This window comes from Nanorana parkeri, unplaced genomic scaffold (assembly GCF_000935625.1).
Source record: "Nanorana parkeri isolate BGI_ZX_2015 unplaced genomic scaffold, ASM93562v1 scaffold1084, whole genome shotgun sequence".
Taxonomy (NCBI): Eukaryota; Metazoa; Chordata; class Amphibia; order Anura; family Dicroglossidae; genus Nanorana; species Nanorana parkeri.
Window position 1 is genome coordinate 53,859 of NW_017307352.1, and position 20,113 is coordinate 73,971.

The window sequence follows — 20,113 nt, forward strand, 5'->3', positions numbered from 1 at the left end:
ATAATATATGAATACATTTTAAAAAATTTTATTTATTAATTGGACTTTGTTTACTCCAAGATGTCTTTTCTGATAACCTACAATTTTACTGATCTGTTCGCTACTCTTTACCTGTTGGAAAACTTGATGCATTGATACAGCATATTTTCTGGCATGATGGCCTTGAACATATATACATTCAACTCACTTTAAGGACTTGTTCACACCCGTAGCCTTGCTCAACCGCACGGCTGCTGGTGGTGTGCCCAGACAGAGCCGATGCACTCGATTGAGCCGCATCACACTTTTTTTGTTAGTTAGAACGTTGTTGAAATGTCACAGGTGACATTTTATTAAGCTGTATGGGCTCACCGTGGTACGATGCAGTTGCACCGCGTTTCACTGTGGTGCGCTTAAAAAGTACTGCATGCCGTACTTTTTTTTTTTTAACCATAGTTTTTTTTTATTGTTTTAAAACGTCAAGGGGTACATCACAGTACATTACAATACAATACAAGGTGCATGAGTAATAAAACACTGTCATAGGGGAATCAGTGAAGGTGTACTTAAGCAATAATATTACAGGTGTTGCATCTATATTCTCTGTAAATACACAGGCGAAGAGAAGCGAGTGTAGGTATCAAATGAAAAATCGGAGGAATTACATCAAATTTAGCTTCGAAACAAATTGTGCAAGTGCATAAACGTTGAGTAAGACACTCTGCTTACGAGATCTAGCGCTTGGCCATTCAGATGATCTAGCTTGGTGTCAGTAAGTATCACCAAATATAGAGATGGGATGGCGTGTATAGACGTCAGATATTAAGTAAAACCCATCATAGGGCCCATAGCGGAGGGCCTCAGAAATAGACCACCAAAGGCATGGGGTCTGTGTTGACGGTGGTCAGTGGTCAAAACGAGGGTTTTGTTTAGGGAGTAGATACAAGGACGTAATCCTTATCAGATACGTCTCCCTATCTTATGGTATTTTAAATGTATGTCCTTTCCTTTTGTTTTTGTTTTTTTTTCTCTTTTCTTCTCTTTCTCTTTTTCTCCTTTCTCTTTTTCCCCACCCCGCCCACCTCTTTTTTCCCTACAGTTTTCCCCAGGGGGTCGACCGGTATAGAAGTAAGTGGCAAAAACTGTACCGATTCCTTATATGCCGATGGCTAACTACAATATAATAACTTACAACTAGTGATGAGCCGAACACCCCCGTGAGGAGTTACGGAGCCAACGCTGTGATATAGTGTTCCTGCAGGAAACACACTTATCCCACCATACACATGTACGCTTTAAAACCATGCTACACGCACTGCAACTGATAGATATAGAGGAGATACAACAAGTGATTGCCGCCATGGCCAAAGGGAAAAGTCCTGACCCTGACGGATTCACACTACAATATTATAAAAAATTCCAGAACTATTTATTGCCACACTTATGTAAGTACTTCAACTCCCTCCTGACGGGCACACCACCAATACGAGATACCTTACACGCACATATATCTGTGTTCCCCAAAGTAGGTAAAGACGCAACCGTATGCGGCAGCTATAGGCCGATATCATTACTAAACACAGATATCAAGATTTTTGCAAAAATCCTGGCCACTAGACTTAATTGCCTGACCTCCCAACTAATATCACCAGATCAGACTGGCTTTATTCCAGGCAGAGAAGCTAGAGATAGCACCCAGAGAGCAATTAGCCTAATTCATCAGGCCTCTTTATCATCGAACCACACTCTGCTTCTATCTACAGATGCGGAAAAGGCATTTGACAGAGTTGACTGGGACTATCTCCGGATCACTCTACAAGCCATGGGCCTGGGGCCCAGATTATTGACGGGAATAATGGCCTTGTATAACAACCCCACCGCCCAGATTAAGATTAACGGGGTCCTCTCAGCTAAATTCTCCCTATATAATGGAACACGACAAGGATGCCCACTATCTCCATTACTGTTTGCCCTGTCATTGGAGCCCCTCCTTATTAATATAAGAGGTAATAATAACATTTCGGGGATTACAGTAGGCACTACAGAACATAAGTTAGCCGCCTACGCGGATGACATTCTGTTTTTTATTCAACAACCGCAGATATCACTCCCGTCAGTACTACAAGAACTGGAAATATATAGCCAAATAACGAACTTTAAAATTAATCTCTCAAAGTCAGAAATTTTAAATATCTCTACTCCAGCACATATCGTTATAGCTTTGAAAGATTCGATGCCCTTTAGTTGGCAAAACCAGAAAATGCAATATCTTGGCACTTCCTCACCCCCAAGACCAGGGAATTATTTACTGTGAACTACATGACCCTGCTAAATAACATTAGAAGGGATCTTAATAAGTGGTTTAACCATCGCCCAGGTATCTCTCTGACGGGACGGATAAATGTAATTAAAATGACAATATTACCTCGGATATTATACACATTGCAAACCATCCCGATCGCACTGCCCAGGTACTATCTACGTGCTCTTAAAGGAGAACTATGGGGTCAGTGTTTTTCCCCATAGTTCTCCAAAGGGTAACGGGAGGACACAAACTAGCGTCCTCCCGTTACCCTAAGCTCAGTATACCAAGCCACACGGGCACAGAAGATGAAATAAGTGCAGACCATTAGATCTAGAGTACTAGGAAAGGCAGAACCTAGGCACTGGGTAACGAGGATAGCAACACTAATAATAAATAATAATAAATAAATATAAATTAGAAATATACAGTAATTAAAAAAAGCAAGGGTTTTGTGGCACCACACAAGACAGACAACACGACACAGTATGGGGGAGACGCACAGAGAAAGAGGGGGCACAAGGGGGAGGATGGGAAGTCGGATTTCAGAGTGTGATGGAATAGTTGCATAGTCAAACCATGTACCGATGTAGATGGTGTTGTCTCCATGGGTGAGGATAATGGACAGCTATTACAGCGTATAAAGGCGGCGGGGGATGTTTGATGCAGCAGAATACTCTATCCACGGGGACCAAATGGTTTCAAATTTTGCCATTCTGTCACTAAGTTGTGCGGTCCTTTTTTCATGCGCCATAATCCAGTTGATGTGGTTTATGACACTGTTGCCGCTCAATGATGTGGTCAGCCAGTTTTTTGCTATTTCCCTCTTAGTCGAGGTGCATATGTGCATGGCCAGGTTGAATTGTTTGCGGGAAAGGCTTTCTGGTCTACAATTAAGGAGAGCAAAATAGGGATCCTTAGTTAATGTTTCCGAGAACAGGGAAGAGATCAGTAGGAAGATTTCGTCCCAAAAATCAGAGACACGTGGGCAGCCCCACCATATGTGGAAAAATGTACCTCGATCGGAGCATCCTCGAAAACAGGCAGAAGAGCAATTAGTATTATAGACAGCCACTCTTGCAGGCACTAAGTACCAGCGCATGAGTACTTTGTAGTTAATCTCCAACATGCTTGCACAAAGGGAACTGCTTTTAGTGTTGGCCCAGGAGTAGTGCCAAGAGTCATCCGTGGGAGAGGGTCCTAGGTCTCTTTCCCATTGGGTCACATAGGAGGGAGGGGGGGCGTCGGGTGGTGTGATAAGGATGGAATATAGAAGGGAGATAAGTCTAGGACTGTGCGGGTCATCTCGAAATTTTTTTGAGATTTTGGGTAGGAGGGTCATTTTGACCGCCGCTATTCTGCCCAGCCAGGATAGACGATAGTGGGACCACCTCTGTAGCATATTTAACAATTTTTTCAGCATGTCCGGATAGTTGGAGCTATACAGGGATTGGTAAGATTGTCCAAGTTTAATTCCCAGGTAGGGGAGGTGGGCAGCACACCATGAGTAAGGGTAAGTGTTAGGAAGGGACTCAACAAGCATAGGGGGTAAAGAAATATTTAGGGCCATGGACTTAGAGTCATTCACACAGAGTCCAGAGATTGAGGCAAAGTCTGATAGAAGTTTGGTGAGGTTGGGTAGAGTTATTACGGGTTTGGTGACGAAGAGTAAGGCGTCATCCGCAAATAAGCATATTTTGTGAGAGAGACCAGCATGTTCAATTCCGGAGATGTCAGGAGAGTTGCGGATCTTCTGGGCAAGTTCTAGTGCAAGGGCAAAGAGGAGCGGGGATAGTGGGCATCCTTGCCTGGTCCCCCTGAGGATCGGGAAGGGTTGGGAGCAGAAGCCGGAGTATTTAATACGTGCTGTTGGGTTTTTGTAGAGGGCAGACACCCACGTCAGAAATGAAGCACCAAAGCCCCAGTGACGCAATGTGTGGAAAAGGTATGGCCAGGAAACACTATCAAAAGCCTTTTTAATATCTAGCGAGAGTAGCACGGTGGGTATCTTCTTAGTCTTGGCGATATGGGAGAAGAGGGAGATTCTGCGGACATTGTCCCAAGCCTGTCTGGTAGGTATGAAGCCTACCTGGTCATTGGAGACCAGGCTACCTATGATCAGATTCAGTCTATTAGCTAGGACTTTGGCTAGTAGATTGACGTCCACATTCAGTAAAGAGATTGGTCTGTAATTTGAGGGATTAGTATGGTCAGAGGAAGGTTTGGGTATCATACAAATCAGGGATGATAGCGAATCTGGCCCTAGGGACTTCCCATTTCGGAGTGAGTTGAACGTGGCTGTCAAAAGAGGAGTTAAGAGGTCCTTGAAGGTGGTGTAGTAATTTACTGTAAAGCCGTCCACTCCCGGACGTTTGCCCCGTGGAAGTGAAGCGATTGCCGCCTGGACTTCCTGCTCCGTGATAGGTTCTTCAAAGGAGGCAATCTGGGAGGTCGTGAGGTGTGGGAGGGCTAGATCGTCGAAGAAGCGGTCTACTTGGTCAGCTGTGAAATTATCTTGAGAAGTGTACAAGGTTCGGAGGTGCTGATGGAAAATATCCAGGATTTTCGTTGGAGTACTGGTATGGGCCCCGTTGGTCGTACGTAGTCTGATGGGTTTAAAGGTCGGATCTAACCGCCTAAGTTTAGTGGCTAAGAGAGAATCTGCCTTGTTACTCTTAAGGTAAAATGTATGGGCTGTGCGATGCAGTTGTTTAGCGGCATGGTCTGTGAGCAGAAGATTCAGCGCGTGGCGAGCTGACTCCAATGCAGTTTTATGTGCCGAAGAAGGGTCCTGTGAGAAGGTTTGGGAGCATTCATTAAAGGTTCTCTCAAGCGAGGTCAGTCTACGCAGCCTTTCTTTCTTAAGTTGAGATGATAATTGGATGATCCGGCCTCTGAGGACAGGTTTATGGGCCTCCCAAAGGGTGACAGGTGAGATATCAGGCGTTCGGTTCAGTTGGATGTAGTCTGCTATATAGGACTCGAGCAGGATCTTAGTGGAGGGATCAGTCAGGAGGGAATCATTCAAGGTCCAAGTAGATGTAGTAGGGGTGGGCAGTAGGGTAGGAATAAGGATCGTCACTGCTGAGTGATCCGACCATGATATTGGCAAAATATGGGAATTCAAGATGTGGGGAGTTAAGGAAATCGAGGCAAAGATATGGTCAATCCGGGAGTGGACATCGTGTGGATGGGAATAATGCGTGTAATCAGTACTATGTGGGTTGGACTCCCTCCAGCTGTCTACCAGGGAGTAGGAGGACACTAGATCCCTAAATGGTTTTGCCGTGTGCAGGCAGTTTGGAGATGTTTTGGATTTATCATGATGCGGGTACAGTACCATGTTGGAATCTCCACACATGATAACTGCTCCCGTTGATCTGGAGTGAACCTTTTCTAGCAAGTCCCAAAAGAAGGTTAACTGATCCACATTGGGGGCATAATAGGAAACAAGCGTGACCTCCTTATCATCCAAGAGACCCGTGAGGATCAGGTACCGTCCCTGAGGGTCCCGGGTCTCCGAGTGGCATGTAAAGTTCACTGATCTTCGGAAGCCAATAAGGACCCCTCTCTTTTTGCATGAGTCATGGGCCATGAATATATTTGGAAATTGGGAGCTAAAATATTTGGGGCAGGACGTTCTGGAGAAATGAGTTTCCTGCAGGAAACTATATTAACATGTGCCGATTGAAAAAATCTAAAGGCCCGTGTTTTCTTGTTTGGGGAATTGAGACCTTGCACATTGAGGCTCAGAATTTTAAGAGACATAGTGTGTTAGGGGGGATATTGCTTACTGTACTCACCCAACCTGAGTAAACGGGAGACCGCTGGTATGCTTGCCCCAGATGGTACGTGGCTCAACTCTGAAAGCGATTGGTGAATCCGAGGTGGGAGACAAGAAGGTGGGGAGAGGGATGGACAAGAGGGAGAGGGATACACAAGACAAGACATAGAGAACAGCAACACAAATTCTAGAACCGGTAGTGGATATAATCCACAACATGCCTGGAACGTTGAGCGGATGGGACTATTGTACCGCATACCACCCAAGGAATCCAAGAGATGGGGAACACAGTGACGGGCTCGCCCGGGCAAAATTATTTGCAAACAATACATTCATCAACCTTCCAAATGGAACTAAGCATAAGAACAGGAACATGTCATTCATGTATATTCAAAATTTGCGACCACAATGGGCCAGGACCCTGAGCCGAAGGGGAGGGTGGGTAGGTAGGCACTGAGGGGTGTACTCTTAGGCAACATGGCGTTAAGGTAGTATGGTGTGGCTAGTAATAAAGTGCAGAGGTAGTCAATGCTCAGGACACTAACTGAGGGTCCAGGTCAAATGAATATAGCTACTATATACATACGTTAGTAATTGGGGAAGAGTCCTCCTTTCGGCTGTAGGGGATGGCAGAATCAATTAATCTGCTCGTCAGTATAGAGGGACAGTGTTACCAGGGCCCTGGTACACTGATGCTACATGAAAACGATTTATAGGCAGATCTTGTACAAAGCTATTAATGAGTGAGGCACTAAGCAAAAGGATATTGTGTGGGAAAATCAACTAATGCATTTTCGAGGAACGTAGGGGTAGGGGGAATGGTATTCCGCATTGGTGTAGGATGGGAAGTTCGATGGTGAAAGGACAGTTTCTTTTCCCTCTGTAAGATGGCTTGTTTCACTCCATGTTGTAGTGGGGGGTGACCAAGGTGGTAAACCTTTTCCGGAGGAACTTGGACTCAGATGTAGATACATTACAAGGTTCTGGAGACCCAGCTGAGGCGGTCTGACTGTGGATGGGATGGCGGTTAGTTTTATGGTGGGAAAAGAGGATCTCAGTGCAGACAGATGGGTACTAAGGACATCCACAACTGCGGATCAAACCTGAGGTAAACATCGGCTGAAGGTAAGGCGCATGCCACCATTATGGCTGGTAGAGGAGAGGAATTAGCCCACCGGAGGTGGCAGGGCTGTTCAGCGTGCTGGCGGGTTTTTGGCGGACATTTTGACTGCAGGCCTGCGTGAATCCCCTGAGTTGCGTTGATCCGAGTCGCTCCTGGATCTTTTGGAGGTCTGGGTGGCGGGATTCTGCGAATCCGGGCTCTGAGGATGCGAATCCGTTAGGCCAAGAGTAGCCAACTTACGTTGTGTGTCTTCCAGGGTGACACAGGTGTGATGAGTACCTCCTTGAGTGAAGAGCAATTTGAAGGGGAATCCCCACTTGTATGGGATCCGATGCTTGTTTAGGACATCTAGGCACGGGCGCAGAGACCTTCTTTTGGCGATGGTCGAGGGGGCCAAGTCCGTGAACAGTTGGTACTCATGGCCCTGGAAAGTGAGTGGGCCTTGCTGCACCTTGGTCCTAGCTGCTAATACAAGTGCTTCCTTAGTGCGATAGAAGTGCAGTTTGACTAGTACGTCTCGGGGGGGGACCATCTGGTCGTCTGCGGTTAAGCGTGCGGTTTGTCCGCTCAATTTCCAACCGCTCCAGGGCAATGTCAGGGTCCAGTTCCTGAAAAAGCGCCGTTGTAGTGGAGTATAAGTCCACTATGTGCTCCGGGAGTCCACGGATGCGGAGATTGTAGCGCCGGGATCTATTCTCTAAATCCTCCAGTTTAGATAATAGCTGGGTGTTTTCCTCACGGAGGGACTCCATGTCTCCCGAGACCACTGATAAGTCAGTTTTAAGGCCATCGCATCTATCTTCCAAGGCCGCTGTTCTCTGGCCTATATCCCTTATTTCCTTCAGTAATCTATAAGTAATCTGCTTGGAGGTAGTTTGGAGTGCCCTTTGTAACATGGTGTCAAATCGTTGTAAAAGGGCAGTCTGAGATCTCTTTCTAGAGCGATTTCCCTCATGGCTGTCCTGCTCCCCTTCATCCATATCGCTGCTGGACACAGAGGAGGCGCGAGACACTGCTTCATGAGCGTGGGCCGCGGGCGCCATCTTGGCTGAGGCCTTAGCCATCGCCTCTGTTATAGGTGGCTGCTTACCCTTCTGGGGTTTTTTCGTCAGCGATACTGACATGGCTCGATGCAGGGGACGTTCCGGTGTCGAGGTAAGGCAAGGAGACGTGTGGGGAGATGAGATGAGTTCAATGCACCGCCACGCCCGCTCCTGCCCCACAACAAAGTGAGCCGGCCACAATGCGATCCAGTGCGTTCTGGCCGGAACGCACTTTGGCTGGTGTCACCTAGCCCTGAAAGTAAAAAATTTTAAAAAGGATTCAAAGAAAATAGTAATAGGAGAGTAGTGTAATATGTTAACCATCGATTAACACAGAAAGTTTAGAGTTTAAGTGATACCCTTAATTAACTTAAAGGATAATTAAAGCCTCGTATGTTCTTGCATATATTTACTGCTAGCAAGCAGTAGATATATGCAAAAACAATAAAATAAAAGTTTAAAAAGGGTTAAAACTCCAAAGATCTGAAGATTCTTCGGTGGCCGCAAACGGTCATGGGGTGGGCGCATGCGTAGATCTTTGGCCGGGAATAGAGGAGAGACACCAGGTAAGTTAATGCAGCAGCGTGCATACGCACAGACTCCGTTGGACAGGAAGTGCCAGGAAGAGAGAGGAGTCAGCGCTGGTTCAGAGACCGGCACCAGCGCTGGAGGGACTCCTGAAAACTACTGGAAAGAAGAAGATGATCAAGAGGCATCACTTAAGGCAAGTCCTTACATTAGCATTGGGGGGGGACTATTAAATTCAGAGAATTGTATAAAGCCTCAAAAAGGCAACCAAGTCATCTTAAACTAAAAACTACAAACTTTCTGCTAAAAATGTTTTTAAAATATTTACTTCAGACTCAGCCGCTTCCTGTAGGGCCTGGTGATGGCATTGTTCCTCATGGCTGCCTCCTGAGAAAGCTAAGTACTCCAAGTTCTGTGAGAATGCACTTCAGCAGGGCTTTCCCTAAAACGGGTGCATCTCTTTGGTTATGTGGGTGTCGGGGGGGGGGTAGGCAGGGCGATATGGACACTTTGCTGCACAATGTTTTCAGTGTGCCTGCTGCCCCCTTTTTGGCCAGAGTGTCTCAGGTTGCTAAGAGCACGGTGAGGAGATGTGTAAGGGCAATACACATATCCCCGTCCAGCAGTTAGCTCTGGCCAGCATCCCACCCAGCTCCTGTCAACTGACATCACTGGTTGCCAGGAGCTGAGCAGGACACCAGCCAGAGCCACTCCCCTGGCTGCTGGAAGCCAGCAATGTCACTGGGCAGGATGTCGGCCAGAGCTGGGCGGGGAGATAATTCAGAGGCCTGCCCACCCCTGCCGTGTGCACCCTGTTGCCTGCATTGACCTCCAGAACTCTACAGGAGGCAGCACTAAAGCACAGGGATGTTGCCATTGCCTACAGGAAGCAGCTAAAAGCCTGGGTCTGAGGTTTTTTATTTTTTTACTTTCTATCATTGTTTTTAGCTTTTTGCTCTCTGTTGATTTTTTCATGGGTGGGGTCCTCAGTAATAAGTGGACCTTGCATTTTCATTCTAGGTTCACGTAAAAAACATTTTTATTATAAATTATTCACCAATGATTGCTATGGAGAATCTATTAAGGGAATTTATCAAAACTGAAGCAGACAAAATCTGGAGCAGCTGTGCATAGCAACCAATCAGCTTCTCTCTTTTATTTTCAAATCTTAACTGAACAATCTGAAGAGAGAAGCTGGTTGGTTGCCATGCGCAGCTACTATAGATTCTGTCTGCTCCAGTTTTGATAAATGTGTTTGGCCTTGCCCTTAAGGCCCCATTCACACCAGGCCCCATTCACACCAGGTTGCAGATCAGGGCGGTTTTGGGAGTTTTTAATTGTGTTTCAACGCTGAAACGTAATAAAAAATGCTCAAAACTGTGATGAACAGCGCGGTTCCATTGAAAGCAGTATGGAAACCGGTCTGATCAGCGCTGCAAAAAAAGAGTCAAGGAGCAATTCTGGCAGGAGGCGGTTCAGATCGCGCGGAGCCGCATGAACAGTCCTCATAGCAATGTATGGGATTGTTCATGTCGGCGGATCCGTACGGCCGAACCGTCCTGGTGTGAACAGGGCCTAAATGAGTGAGTACAAAATCCTTATTTGCATTTAAAAGCTTTCCCCCTTGCACCTTACAAAATTTCACCATACAAAAAAAAACATACAAAATTTCATGGTAGGAGGCTAATACTTTCCTCAGTCCTAGGAGAGAAAGATCTCTTCCACATTATTCACCCTGGTTGCACCCCGTATTGATCTTTTTTATAAACTATTTAAAACTTTTTTGAAAATTCCATAGACAGCTTTTAAAACATAAAAATTAAGAAAAAAAATGATAAGTGCCACTATCTTTGCCCAACAAACCGAGCAGTGGTGTGTCTCACCGCATTTTTCTTCATATCTCCTTTGCCCGAGAACCAGTCCTGCATCTGCACCTCATCCTCTCTCCAAGAAATTCCCTGGTCAGCAAGTAGGAGCCGTAAGGCCTCTGCTCTCCCTGTAAATATATAAAGATCTGATATTAGAGATTAATATCAGGTAAGAATCCAAAGTTAGAACCCCTGGCAGCTTTTTTTCACTGTCAATGGCCCCATTTGGGAGATTTTTCCTCACTTCATTCGACATTGTCACCACGACAGGAAATAAGGGGAAATCCTCATAACTGGATACAAAAAGCAAAAAAAAAAAAACTGATAGAAACATAGAAGAGTGATAACAAAAAGGTCCATCAAGTGAGCCTTTTTTTAAAATGTACAGTTTTTCTAAACTTTTTATTTTTAATATGGTATTTATTTATTTATTTTTATTAAATATTTTATTTTTTAACTTTACTGCTGGTGGCTTTGGTGACATATCAGGGGTCTAGACAGACCCCTGATATTTCCCTTTTTAAAATATGAATAAACAGGAATCCTCTATACTGTGTTCCTTTTCATTCATAACTTGTGGATATAGTATGGGTTACTATGTACACAATCCTGAATGAATAGGAAGTGATGTAGACCACTTCCTATTCATTCATAACTGGTACATAGTAACTCATACTAGGTCCAGTTATTTTCAAACATTCAGCGATCACCGATTGCTGAATGTTTGTTCCCGCTCTCAAACCTGGATCGGCTCTCACAGGAGGCTGAGCCGGCGGTGCAGTAGGAGAGTTCGGTCTATTTTGACAGCTGACTCCCCCCCTTATTGCTGGCTTGGCTTCCTGTGACCGCTGTCTCTGCCCTCTACATCGCTCTCCATCCTGATTTGTTACAGGAGGCTAGGCGGGGCTAGTGCGGGCTCAGCCTCCTATGACACAGACTGCTCACAGCGCTCTCCTCCCGGCCCCGATCGACCTCCTGAACATTTCCCTCCTCCCCACAGGATGCTGTGCTGTATCAGAGCAGACACAGAGCAGAGCCCAGTGGGATAGGAGAGAAACCAGGCATACACCGCAATTTCGGCCAAAAGATGGCACTTTCGGCATTTTGCCAAATGTGCCATTTTTGGCCGATATTTCAGTGCACCCCTACTTTTGTATCCCAAGCATGTTTAAATACACTTACTATTGATTGTCTCACTACATCTACTAGCAGGCTGCTCCAGGCTTCCACCTATGCTTGAATGAACTATGTATCCACTAAAGTACCCCACTAAAGTTCTAAATGTGTCCTACTCTATCCAGCTAATAATAAACAATTTTGGCTAGAGCTACAATTTAAGGAAACGTGCCCATGCCCATGCAGGACAAAGCCAAAGGGCTGTTTTAATGTGCCCCTTCCCCAGCAGTTTTGCCTTTTGTTTGCTCCTTTCCTTTTTGGTTCAGCCACTGGGAATAAAAAAATACCTAGCACTTTGGTGTATGTGAATTACTCCTCTTCCTCTAATGTGACAAGAGTAGTGCTTGCCAGATGATAGTGGGAAGATAATCCATAACCCTTTGTAAACTCAGACCAGGGCAGCTTTGAGGTTACACAAGGCTTCCTTGTCTTCCTCCTGGTAGCTGAACAGAGGCAGTGAAGCCAAGGAAAGGTGAGTATGTGCTTCTGGGGTGGTGGGCTTTAGATAAAGCCTGTTGCTCTGCATGGACAAAGCACAGGTTTTCTATAAGAAAAAATACAATAGCTGTTAATAACTATGAGCAAGCCTGAAACAGACAGTGTCTACCATTTCCTCCTGCAGTAATTGGCCAACCAAATTTACAGGAGGCTAGTTGTAAGTATGGCAGTATAGGGGAGGGGGCATTCTTTCTACTACAATTGTATTGGGGCACTTCTTAACTGGTCACCGATAAAAGGTAAAGGTTGAATTTACACTGAAAGTCAAACTAACTAGTGATTCTATACTGATCAGCATTGTGTAATTGCATCATTTACACTGACCAATGCAAATGGGGCTTTTATTAGTGGGTCCTTACCTTTTCATTGGCCACCATACCAATGGCTTTTTTGGGGGTTGCCCTCTAACCATCAATGTAAAGGAGGAAAATAGGGGAGTTTTGTAGGGTTATGTAGGTAAAATACTCCTCGTTTATGCTATGCTGTATGTTATGACGAATCCCTGTGCTGTACACCTCATAGCACAGGGATTCTGTACTTTGTAAACTGTGTACAGTAGTACATAGTAAGGTAGGAAATCTGGGGGTTTAAAAAATATGCAGTTTAAACATTAAACTGACTTTCAATTTTACAGAATGTCTGTCTGTACTTCTGATCAGAAAGGAAATCTTAAAACAATTGTTAAAGATTGTTATAGAAACTACTTCTTTCACCTTTCCTAAAGTCATATACATATTACTTTTCCCCTATATTAACCTCCACCATATACTCTCCAATTTAACCCCCTTTGTTTGCCCTTCCCCCTGCCAAATAAATGGCACGTCTCACCAGCTATATAAACAAAAGACCCTTACCCGACTCCCACCATGCATAGTTCTAAAGCTATGGGCTACTAAAAGAGTAGAGGCTGCTACACTCTAGCAGGCAGAAGGGTAGGAGAAGCACTACTAAATAATGTAGACAGCTTGCGTGCACCAGCTGGATAATTAATTAGCATCAACAGTATCACAAGGCAGCAAGATCAGTGCTGCATACATTAGTAGCATACATAAGTAGCTCCATGACTGTGGCAGGATCAAGCAACATTTTGGGGGTTATTCACGAAGGAGCCGAAGGATCCAGCCGTAGCTTTGGCTGATCCTTCGGCTCTCTTCGGCCGCCAGAGCCCTGAAGGGCTGCTGCACAGGCTATTTACAATAGCCCGAACAGCAGCCGAAGGCGGCCAAGCGGCTCAGCCGAGCCAAAGGTATATGCTTCGGCTCAATTGAGCCAAAGTGACAGCCGAAGCGGAGCTAACGTAAGCCCCGCAATTGACAGCTGGATGGAGCAAGCCGTGATCTATGCCCAGTTGTAATGACAGATCAGCGTCCCCAAATGACCAGGGGACGCTGATCTGTCATTAAACAATAACAACTGGGTGGAGCCAGCTGAGATGTCATGGTCGGCTCCGCCCAGTTGTTATTCATTTGCCGGGACCTGCTAGAAGACTCTAGCAGGTGCCGGCAATAGGAGACCGTTGGGCGGAGCTAGCTTTCACTGCTAGCTCGGCCCAATTGTTTTTTCTTCTTTTTTAAAAAATCTTTGTTTTTTAATTTACTATTTATTTACATTTTAAAGATATTTTTAACTTTTTTCATTGATTTTCTATTCTGCTCGGTACCACGGAGGAACGTTGCAGAATAGCTGGGCCAAATGCCTATCAGCGGCATTCAGCTATTCACTCACTGCCTTTCGGCCCCTATGAGAATAGGATGTTGGATCGGCTTAGTATGCAGAGCATGTTCAGCTGACCAAAGTGCAAGTGAAATCAGCCGTACTGAGCCGGAGTGAATAGCTGAACGTTGTTCCTCTCACTTCACTTCGGCTGGGTTGTTCACTCGGCTGCCTTGAGGTTTGCCATGAGGTTTGTTTTGGCAGCAGCCCAGGGGCTGCCTGCCACTTAATGAATGTGCCCATCTTTAAAATATTAATGAGGAGCCTTGGAATTCGGAAAGGGGGCAGGATCATGATTGACTGTTTTGGGAAAAGTTGAGCTTTGCATATATCTTTAACAGCATACATTTCTGGATCTACCAATTGTGCTGATATGTCATATTTTTCCTTCCACTGAGAAAGGCAGCACTAAGCCCCACCCATAAGCATTACTTCCACCTACTGGTGTCTATTATCTCAAGGGAATGGAGAGAGCTGAGAGGTCAGAACGCAGGTGAAAATCGTAACTTGTGCCACCCTCAAGAGCATACCAAGTTGAGCAAGATCTTTATCTTCAGAGTAGTACTGGTCCTGGCAATCTTTAGTTATGGAATATGAGCGTACCCTATAAAGATCATCAACTTACCTCTTACAGGGAAATAAGTTATAACAATTTCAGACACTGCAAGAGAAAATAAAATAATTATGCTCTATAAACAGACAGAGCTATATAAAAAAATGCTAGACAAAGTTATTGAGATACCTATTATGATAGTTATCCAACTGAAACTGGCAGCAAAATTAGCCGAACTCTACATTAGAGGAGCACCATTTTGCATTTCCCTAACATTAAGAAAATATTTTCTGGTTCAAATAGTAAAATGATTGTAGCTGTATTAGTGCACTTGAAACAAGTTACAATTTATTTATTTTTTGTATTTAGCAAGCAGCATTTTCTTGCTTTCGCACTGGACCAGATCGCAGAAAATGTTTTGCCATGTGTCCGATCGCACTGCGGGCGGAGGGCATGGCTGCGGTGCAATTTACTTCAATGAACGAAGGGGGGAGTTGAGAGTGCAATTACAGTGCGTTCCAGCAGCTAGTGCTCTGGAATGCACCGCAATTGGTGTGAATGGGCCCTAAAAGTTTTAGTTTCCTGCAAAATCAGCTGGTCTCCTGAGCACTGGTCCTGACTCCCTGTTTTAGAGTCACTCTTTTCTCAAACTGAGTGCTATGCAATCACCATTGTGTGTGCTAGTAAGCTGTGTGTCTCCACAAACACAGATACAGCAAATCAAGCTAATTCCCTCCCCCTGGCCCCTTCTCCTCCCTCCTCCAAGCAAGTAGATGAACAGTTGATGGAGTCTGCTCTGTCCCTTGTGCTCTTGTACTGGACAGGAAGTTCAGGGAAGCTAAGCTCAGAGACTTGGAAGAAGCTGTTCAGAATCAGCGTATATTTGTTTGATCTGGCTTCATTATTAAAAAAAGTTTGAGAGTTTAATACTACTTTAACTATTAATACAAATGTACCTTATTTGTGTATCAATAGGCTGTAGATCCTCAAAGCTCCCGTGATAGATTATAACTTCAATACAAATTAGTAAACTAAACGTGAGATTGTAGTCCATCACGGGAGTGAACTTGCAGCATGGGGAACAAAAGTAGCCACCCTCTAGAAGGAAGGACAGTGTCAGCACGAGTTAAATGATGATTTAAGGATACACAAATGTACATTTTTGTTAATAGTTAAGGTACTTGTATGCCTTCTTAAGTTTAGTGTCACTTTAGCTGTCAATGCAAATAAAAAAGCATCAAAGGACAGATCTCAACTGGATTGTTCATATAGGAAATATTTAAAATATGTAAAAAGAGAAAAAAAACCTGCCAAAAAGCAGTTGTTTAACATTTTTAAGCTGTTCCATTTTAAAAAAGCTCAGCAAAGGGAAAGCAAACTATGAAAAGATGCCCAGGAGGGTGCCATTGATGAAATGTTCCATTAGTGGATGCACGCTATTCTGCAGGAGCCAGAGCACTGTGATCCAATAATCCATGTATACCATGTCCCTGCCTAAGGCAGCATCTCATTGAGTCACTTGGGAGGGAAGGTAGGTGTGCCTGCTACCTCCTTTCCGGCCAAAGCATCCCTGGTTGCTTAGAGCTCTTAGCAACATGTGACGCTCTGGTTGGGGTCCCGTCGAGCTCACTGACATCACTGGTTGCCAGGAGCTGGGCAGGACGTACTGATGTCACTGGTTGCCAGGAGCTGGGCAGGACGTACTGATGTCACTGGTTGCCAGGAGCTGGGCAGGACGTACTGATGTCACTGGTTGCCAGGAGCTGGGCAGGAGGAAGCACTGTGATCCAATAATCCATGTATACCATGTCCCTGCCTAAGGCAGCATCTCATTGAGTCACTTGGGAGGGAAGGTAGGTGTGCCTGCTACCTCCTTTCCGGCCAAAGCATCCCTGGTTGCTTAGAGCTCTTAGCAACATGTGACTCTCTGGTTGGGGTCCCGTCGAGCTCACTGACATCACTGGTTGCCAGGAGCTGGGCAGGACGTACTGATGTCACTGGTTGCCAGGAGCTGGGCAGGAGGCCAGCCAGAGCATCCCACACAGCTCCTGGCAACCAGTGACATCAGTACGTCAGTGAGCTGGACCAAGGGATCATGCACCCCCCCCACTAGTAATGTGTGTCGCCATCCCCCACCCCCTGTAATATGCTGCACACCCCCGCCAAAAAAAGCATGAAAAAGCGCAAAAATGCGCGGTTTGGTGCGTTTCCACTGAAGTCTATAGAGCAAAATGAACTGATAAGCACCACAAAAGAAGCTCATGGACTATTGGACGTTAGCGCGAACGTCCCCATTAGGAATATATAGGATTTTGATTTGTATACATTTCAGCATGGAAAAAAACACGTGATGAAACGCCGTGGTGTAAACGGGGCCTTATTCTGATTATACTACAAGACAGGAAGGCTAAATACATTATTTCTGTGTTAGCAGCGGTAAATAAATAATTTCACTTAGCAAGACAGTAGGTAATGCTGCAGATATAGAGTTTGGACTTTATTCTGACTTTCCTAATCTGCAAACTTGTTCCAGTCCAGTCATGCAGAAGGAGTTGAAACCAGCATAGTAACCAGGCAGTCAGCATTTTTAGAAGAACATCAGTTGCAGCCTCCATGTTTCTCTCAAAAAAAGGTTTAAAAAAGTATTTCCACTTTTGCAGCCACATTGAAATAACATCTACTTTATAGTTGATACATGTTTCCATTCACATAGCATAATCTTAAAAAAGATTTAGCATCTGCTGCTTACCTTTTGCTTACTTGCTTGAAAATTCTAGATTTGCACACTATTTTTCCTAACAAAGTGTTAAAGATCTGAAAGTTCGGGTGGTACAGTGTATGTTAACCACGTGCTGTCAGGAGCAATTTCTTACATTTGCACACACATGATAAAATCAGAATTTTTGTCTAGAAAACAGCTTCAGACCCCCAAATAATTATATATTTTCTGAAAGCAGAGGCCCTGTAAAATGAAAAGATGCTAGTTGCAATTTTTTAATTTGCACACTATTTGCACAAATGTTTATCAAACAAGTATTTTAAGGATACAATACACTAAAATGAAATTTAGTGCACAGAAACAGAATGTCATACCCAATTTTTTGGCAAAATATAAAAGATAGGGTCACGCCGGGTAAATAGATACCAAACATATCATGCCCTAAATTGCGTGCGTCCGTGAAAGCGCAACAATAACCAAAGTGTCCCAATAGGCGACACGTTAAACGCTTTTACTGCTCATCAGTTTAGTGTTAACAGTGATTGATGGGCCTAGAATTATTGCTCTCACTCCGACACTCACAACGATATGTAACGGGTGGCGCAATTTTTGTTTTTGCACGTAGACGTATACAACGCGTGTTTGTGTTGTATGTGCGTGCACGTGGGGGACGGGGGACTTGCATTTTTTCTTTTTTGGGGCCAATTTTGTTATTCTGCGCTTAGGATATAGCTAGTTTAATTTTTTTCTTTTTTTATCTGTTACTTTGATTTTTACAATTTTTTTTTTTTAATTTACACTCAAGTTTATTGCTATCGCATAGGAGGAAAGCAATCCCCCTCTGTAATAGCAAACATGTGACAGGTCCTCTTTATGGAGACATAAGGGGTCTTTCAGACCCCTAATGTCACCTAGAGACCCCAAAGAAGTTGATGAAGCAGAGATCTGCTTCACCAGCTTCTTCTTCTGGCTCTAGGAACCAGAGAATGTGTACAGTGACACCAGAAGTGATGTAATGCACATCACTTCAGGGTCCGTTGATTGGAGAAGAGATCAGCGGCTGGACGCCTGCTGATCTACCCCCGATCCATCAGGGGAGATGCGCCGTGCCGGTCTGGGCTCCCATGGGGGACAGCAGAGCCCTGGAAGCCGACGGCGGCATCAGCGGTAGGGACACACACACACACATTGTGCCGCACCGTACAAGCGATCCGGCACCTGTACAGACGCCAGATCGCTTGTATTTAAACAGCGATTGCCGGCTGTTTAAAACAGTACGAAGAACACAGCTGCAGTAGCAGCCGTGTTATTGGTATATCCACCTCCAACGGATGACTTACATTTACATGAACCCGCTGGAAGTGGTTAAAACTCTTTTTGAAAAAGGTTGCTGTTTTAATGGGAAACAACAACAAAAACATGTGGCGATGTTTCTCAAATTTGACTGCAAAAGTGGAAATACACTTTAAGCAATATATTCCAACCAACCCCCCCTTGCTCAGCAGGAAACAGAACACTATTATTGTATTGCTTTGCAAACATGCTGCCATGTCGACATGGGTACAACCAACAACAGGAAACTTCTATTCTTGGGTCTTTTCCATTAAGGAGCAACTATTTCTTATATAAAAACTACTTGCCCCCAGGTTTTCTGTGATGACCTGGACAACAGCTGCAGCTGCACATTGATTTTTTATACTCACAGCAGGATATACCCCAAACACTAAAAACACCCAATAATATTTCTGTTGAGGGGCTCTACTGAGGAATGCTTCAAACTGATTGCTCTTCACTCTGTTGGTGCGAATGCCTTTAATAAAGAGTTCCTCCAGCTAACGCAAAGGCTTCCTGGTGTGGTCAAACTGGACTTCGCCCAAGAAACTTTAATCTACCCATGCTTGTTTATACACCTACTACAGTGTAAAAAACTACCACAGTCACTCTCTAAAGCTTGAAAAGAAATAAGAAACATGGATAGCATCCCTGAAATAGTACCCTGGCTAATAAATAGAATGAAATGTAAAAAATGTGGGTACTGTATTTCACCCCTTGAAATATTTACTTACTGTTGTTTGTCTTGGTTGACTGATGTGCTGCCTTACAATGGTAAAGCCCAACTGTCTGCCACAGGATTTGTTTTATGAAAACAGCTTATGCTGAGTCATTGTGATTTGTATAACCAAAGAAGCCAAGGGGAGGGTCATAGTACACTGGCTGAAGTTACTGAAATATGAGAGTATAAGGCGAAAGGGTGTATAGAGAATATTTAAAAACTGGTTTAACCTGTTTTAAAGCCAAAAAAAAAAATATTCTAAGTGCAATGTTTTCTTTATCTTGAGAGGACTAGCTTTTGTAAATGAGTGAATGAGTAATTGTTATATAGAGACGTCCATTCTGTTAACCCATAAGGTGGCCATACACCTTACAACCATAGTACAACTTTTTTTTGTACAGACCTCTCACCCTCGTTCAATTTTCTTACAACTAGCCCAGACCAATGTAGTTCGCAATTAGCGCTCGTCAGCACTACCTCCTGGACAATTTTCATTGATCGAAAGGACAGATTTTCATTTGAGCGTGTGCAGCTTGCATCTAGAGATTTTTGTTGTACAACAACGCCCCTAACCTGTCAATTTTTGTCCAACTAGACAAAAGTTTTCTAGCCTGCTTGAAAGACAAAAATCTGCCAGTTGTACAGTAATTGAGGTTGTACACTCCCCGTCAACTGGCAGATTTTCAGAGGAAAACGCAATCGCAGACAAAAATCTCCAGATAATTGTAATTGTAAAGGTGGCCATACACTGTACAACCATCGCAAGACCTTAGT

General features: G+C 44.4%; 1 protein-coding gene across 1 annotated transcript in view; it reads right to left on the reverse strand.

The window, feature by feature from the left end:
* LOC108796232 (glutathione S-transferase P 1-like) overlaps positions 1 to 20,113 on the reverse strand; it is a 44,080-nt gene that overhangs the window by 8,997 nt on the left and 14,970 nt on the right. Inside the window, exons 4-5 of the mRNA XM_018567689.1 lie at positions 14,640 to 14,675; positions 10,643 to 10,755 (exon numbers count right to left, since the gene is read on the reverse strand). Coding sequence (XP_018423191.1) covers positions 10,643 to 10,755; positions 14,640 to 14,675 — 149 coding nt within the window. The remainder of the gene's footprint in view (positions 1 to 10,642; positions 10,756 to 14,639; positions 14,676 to 20,113) is intronic.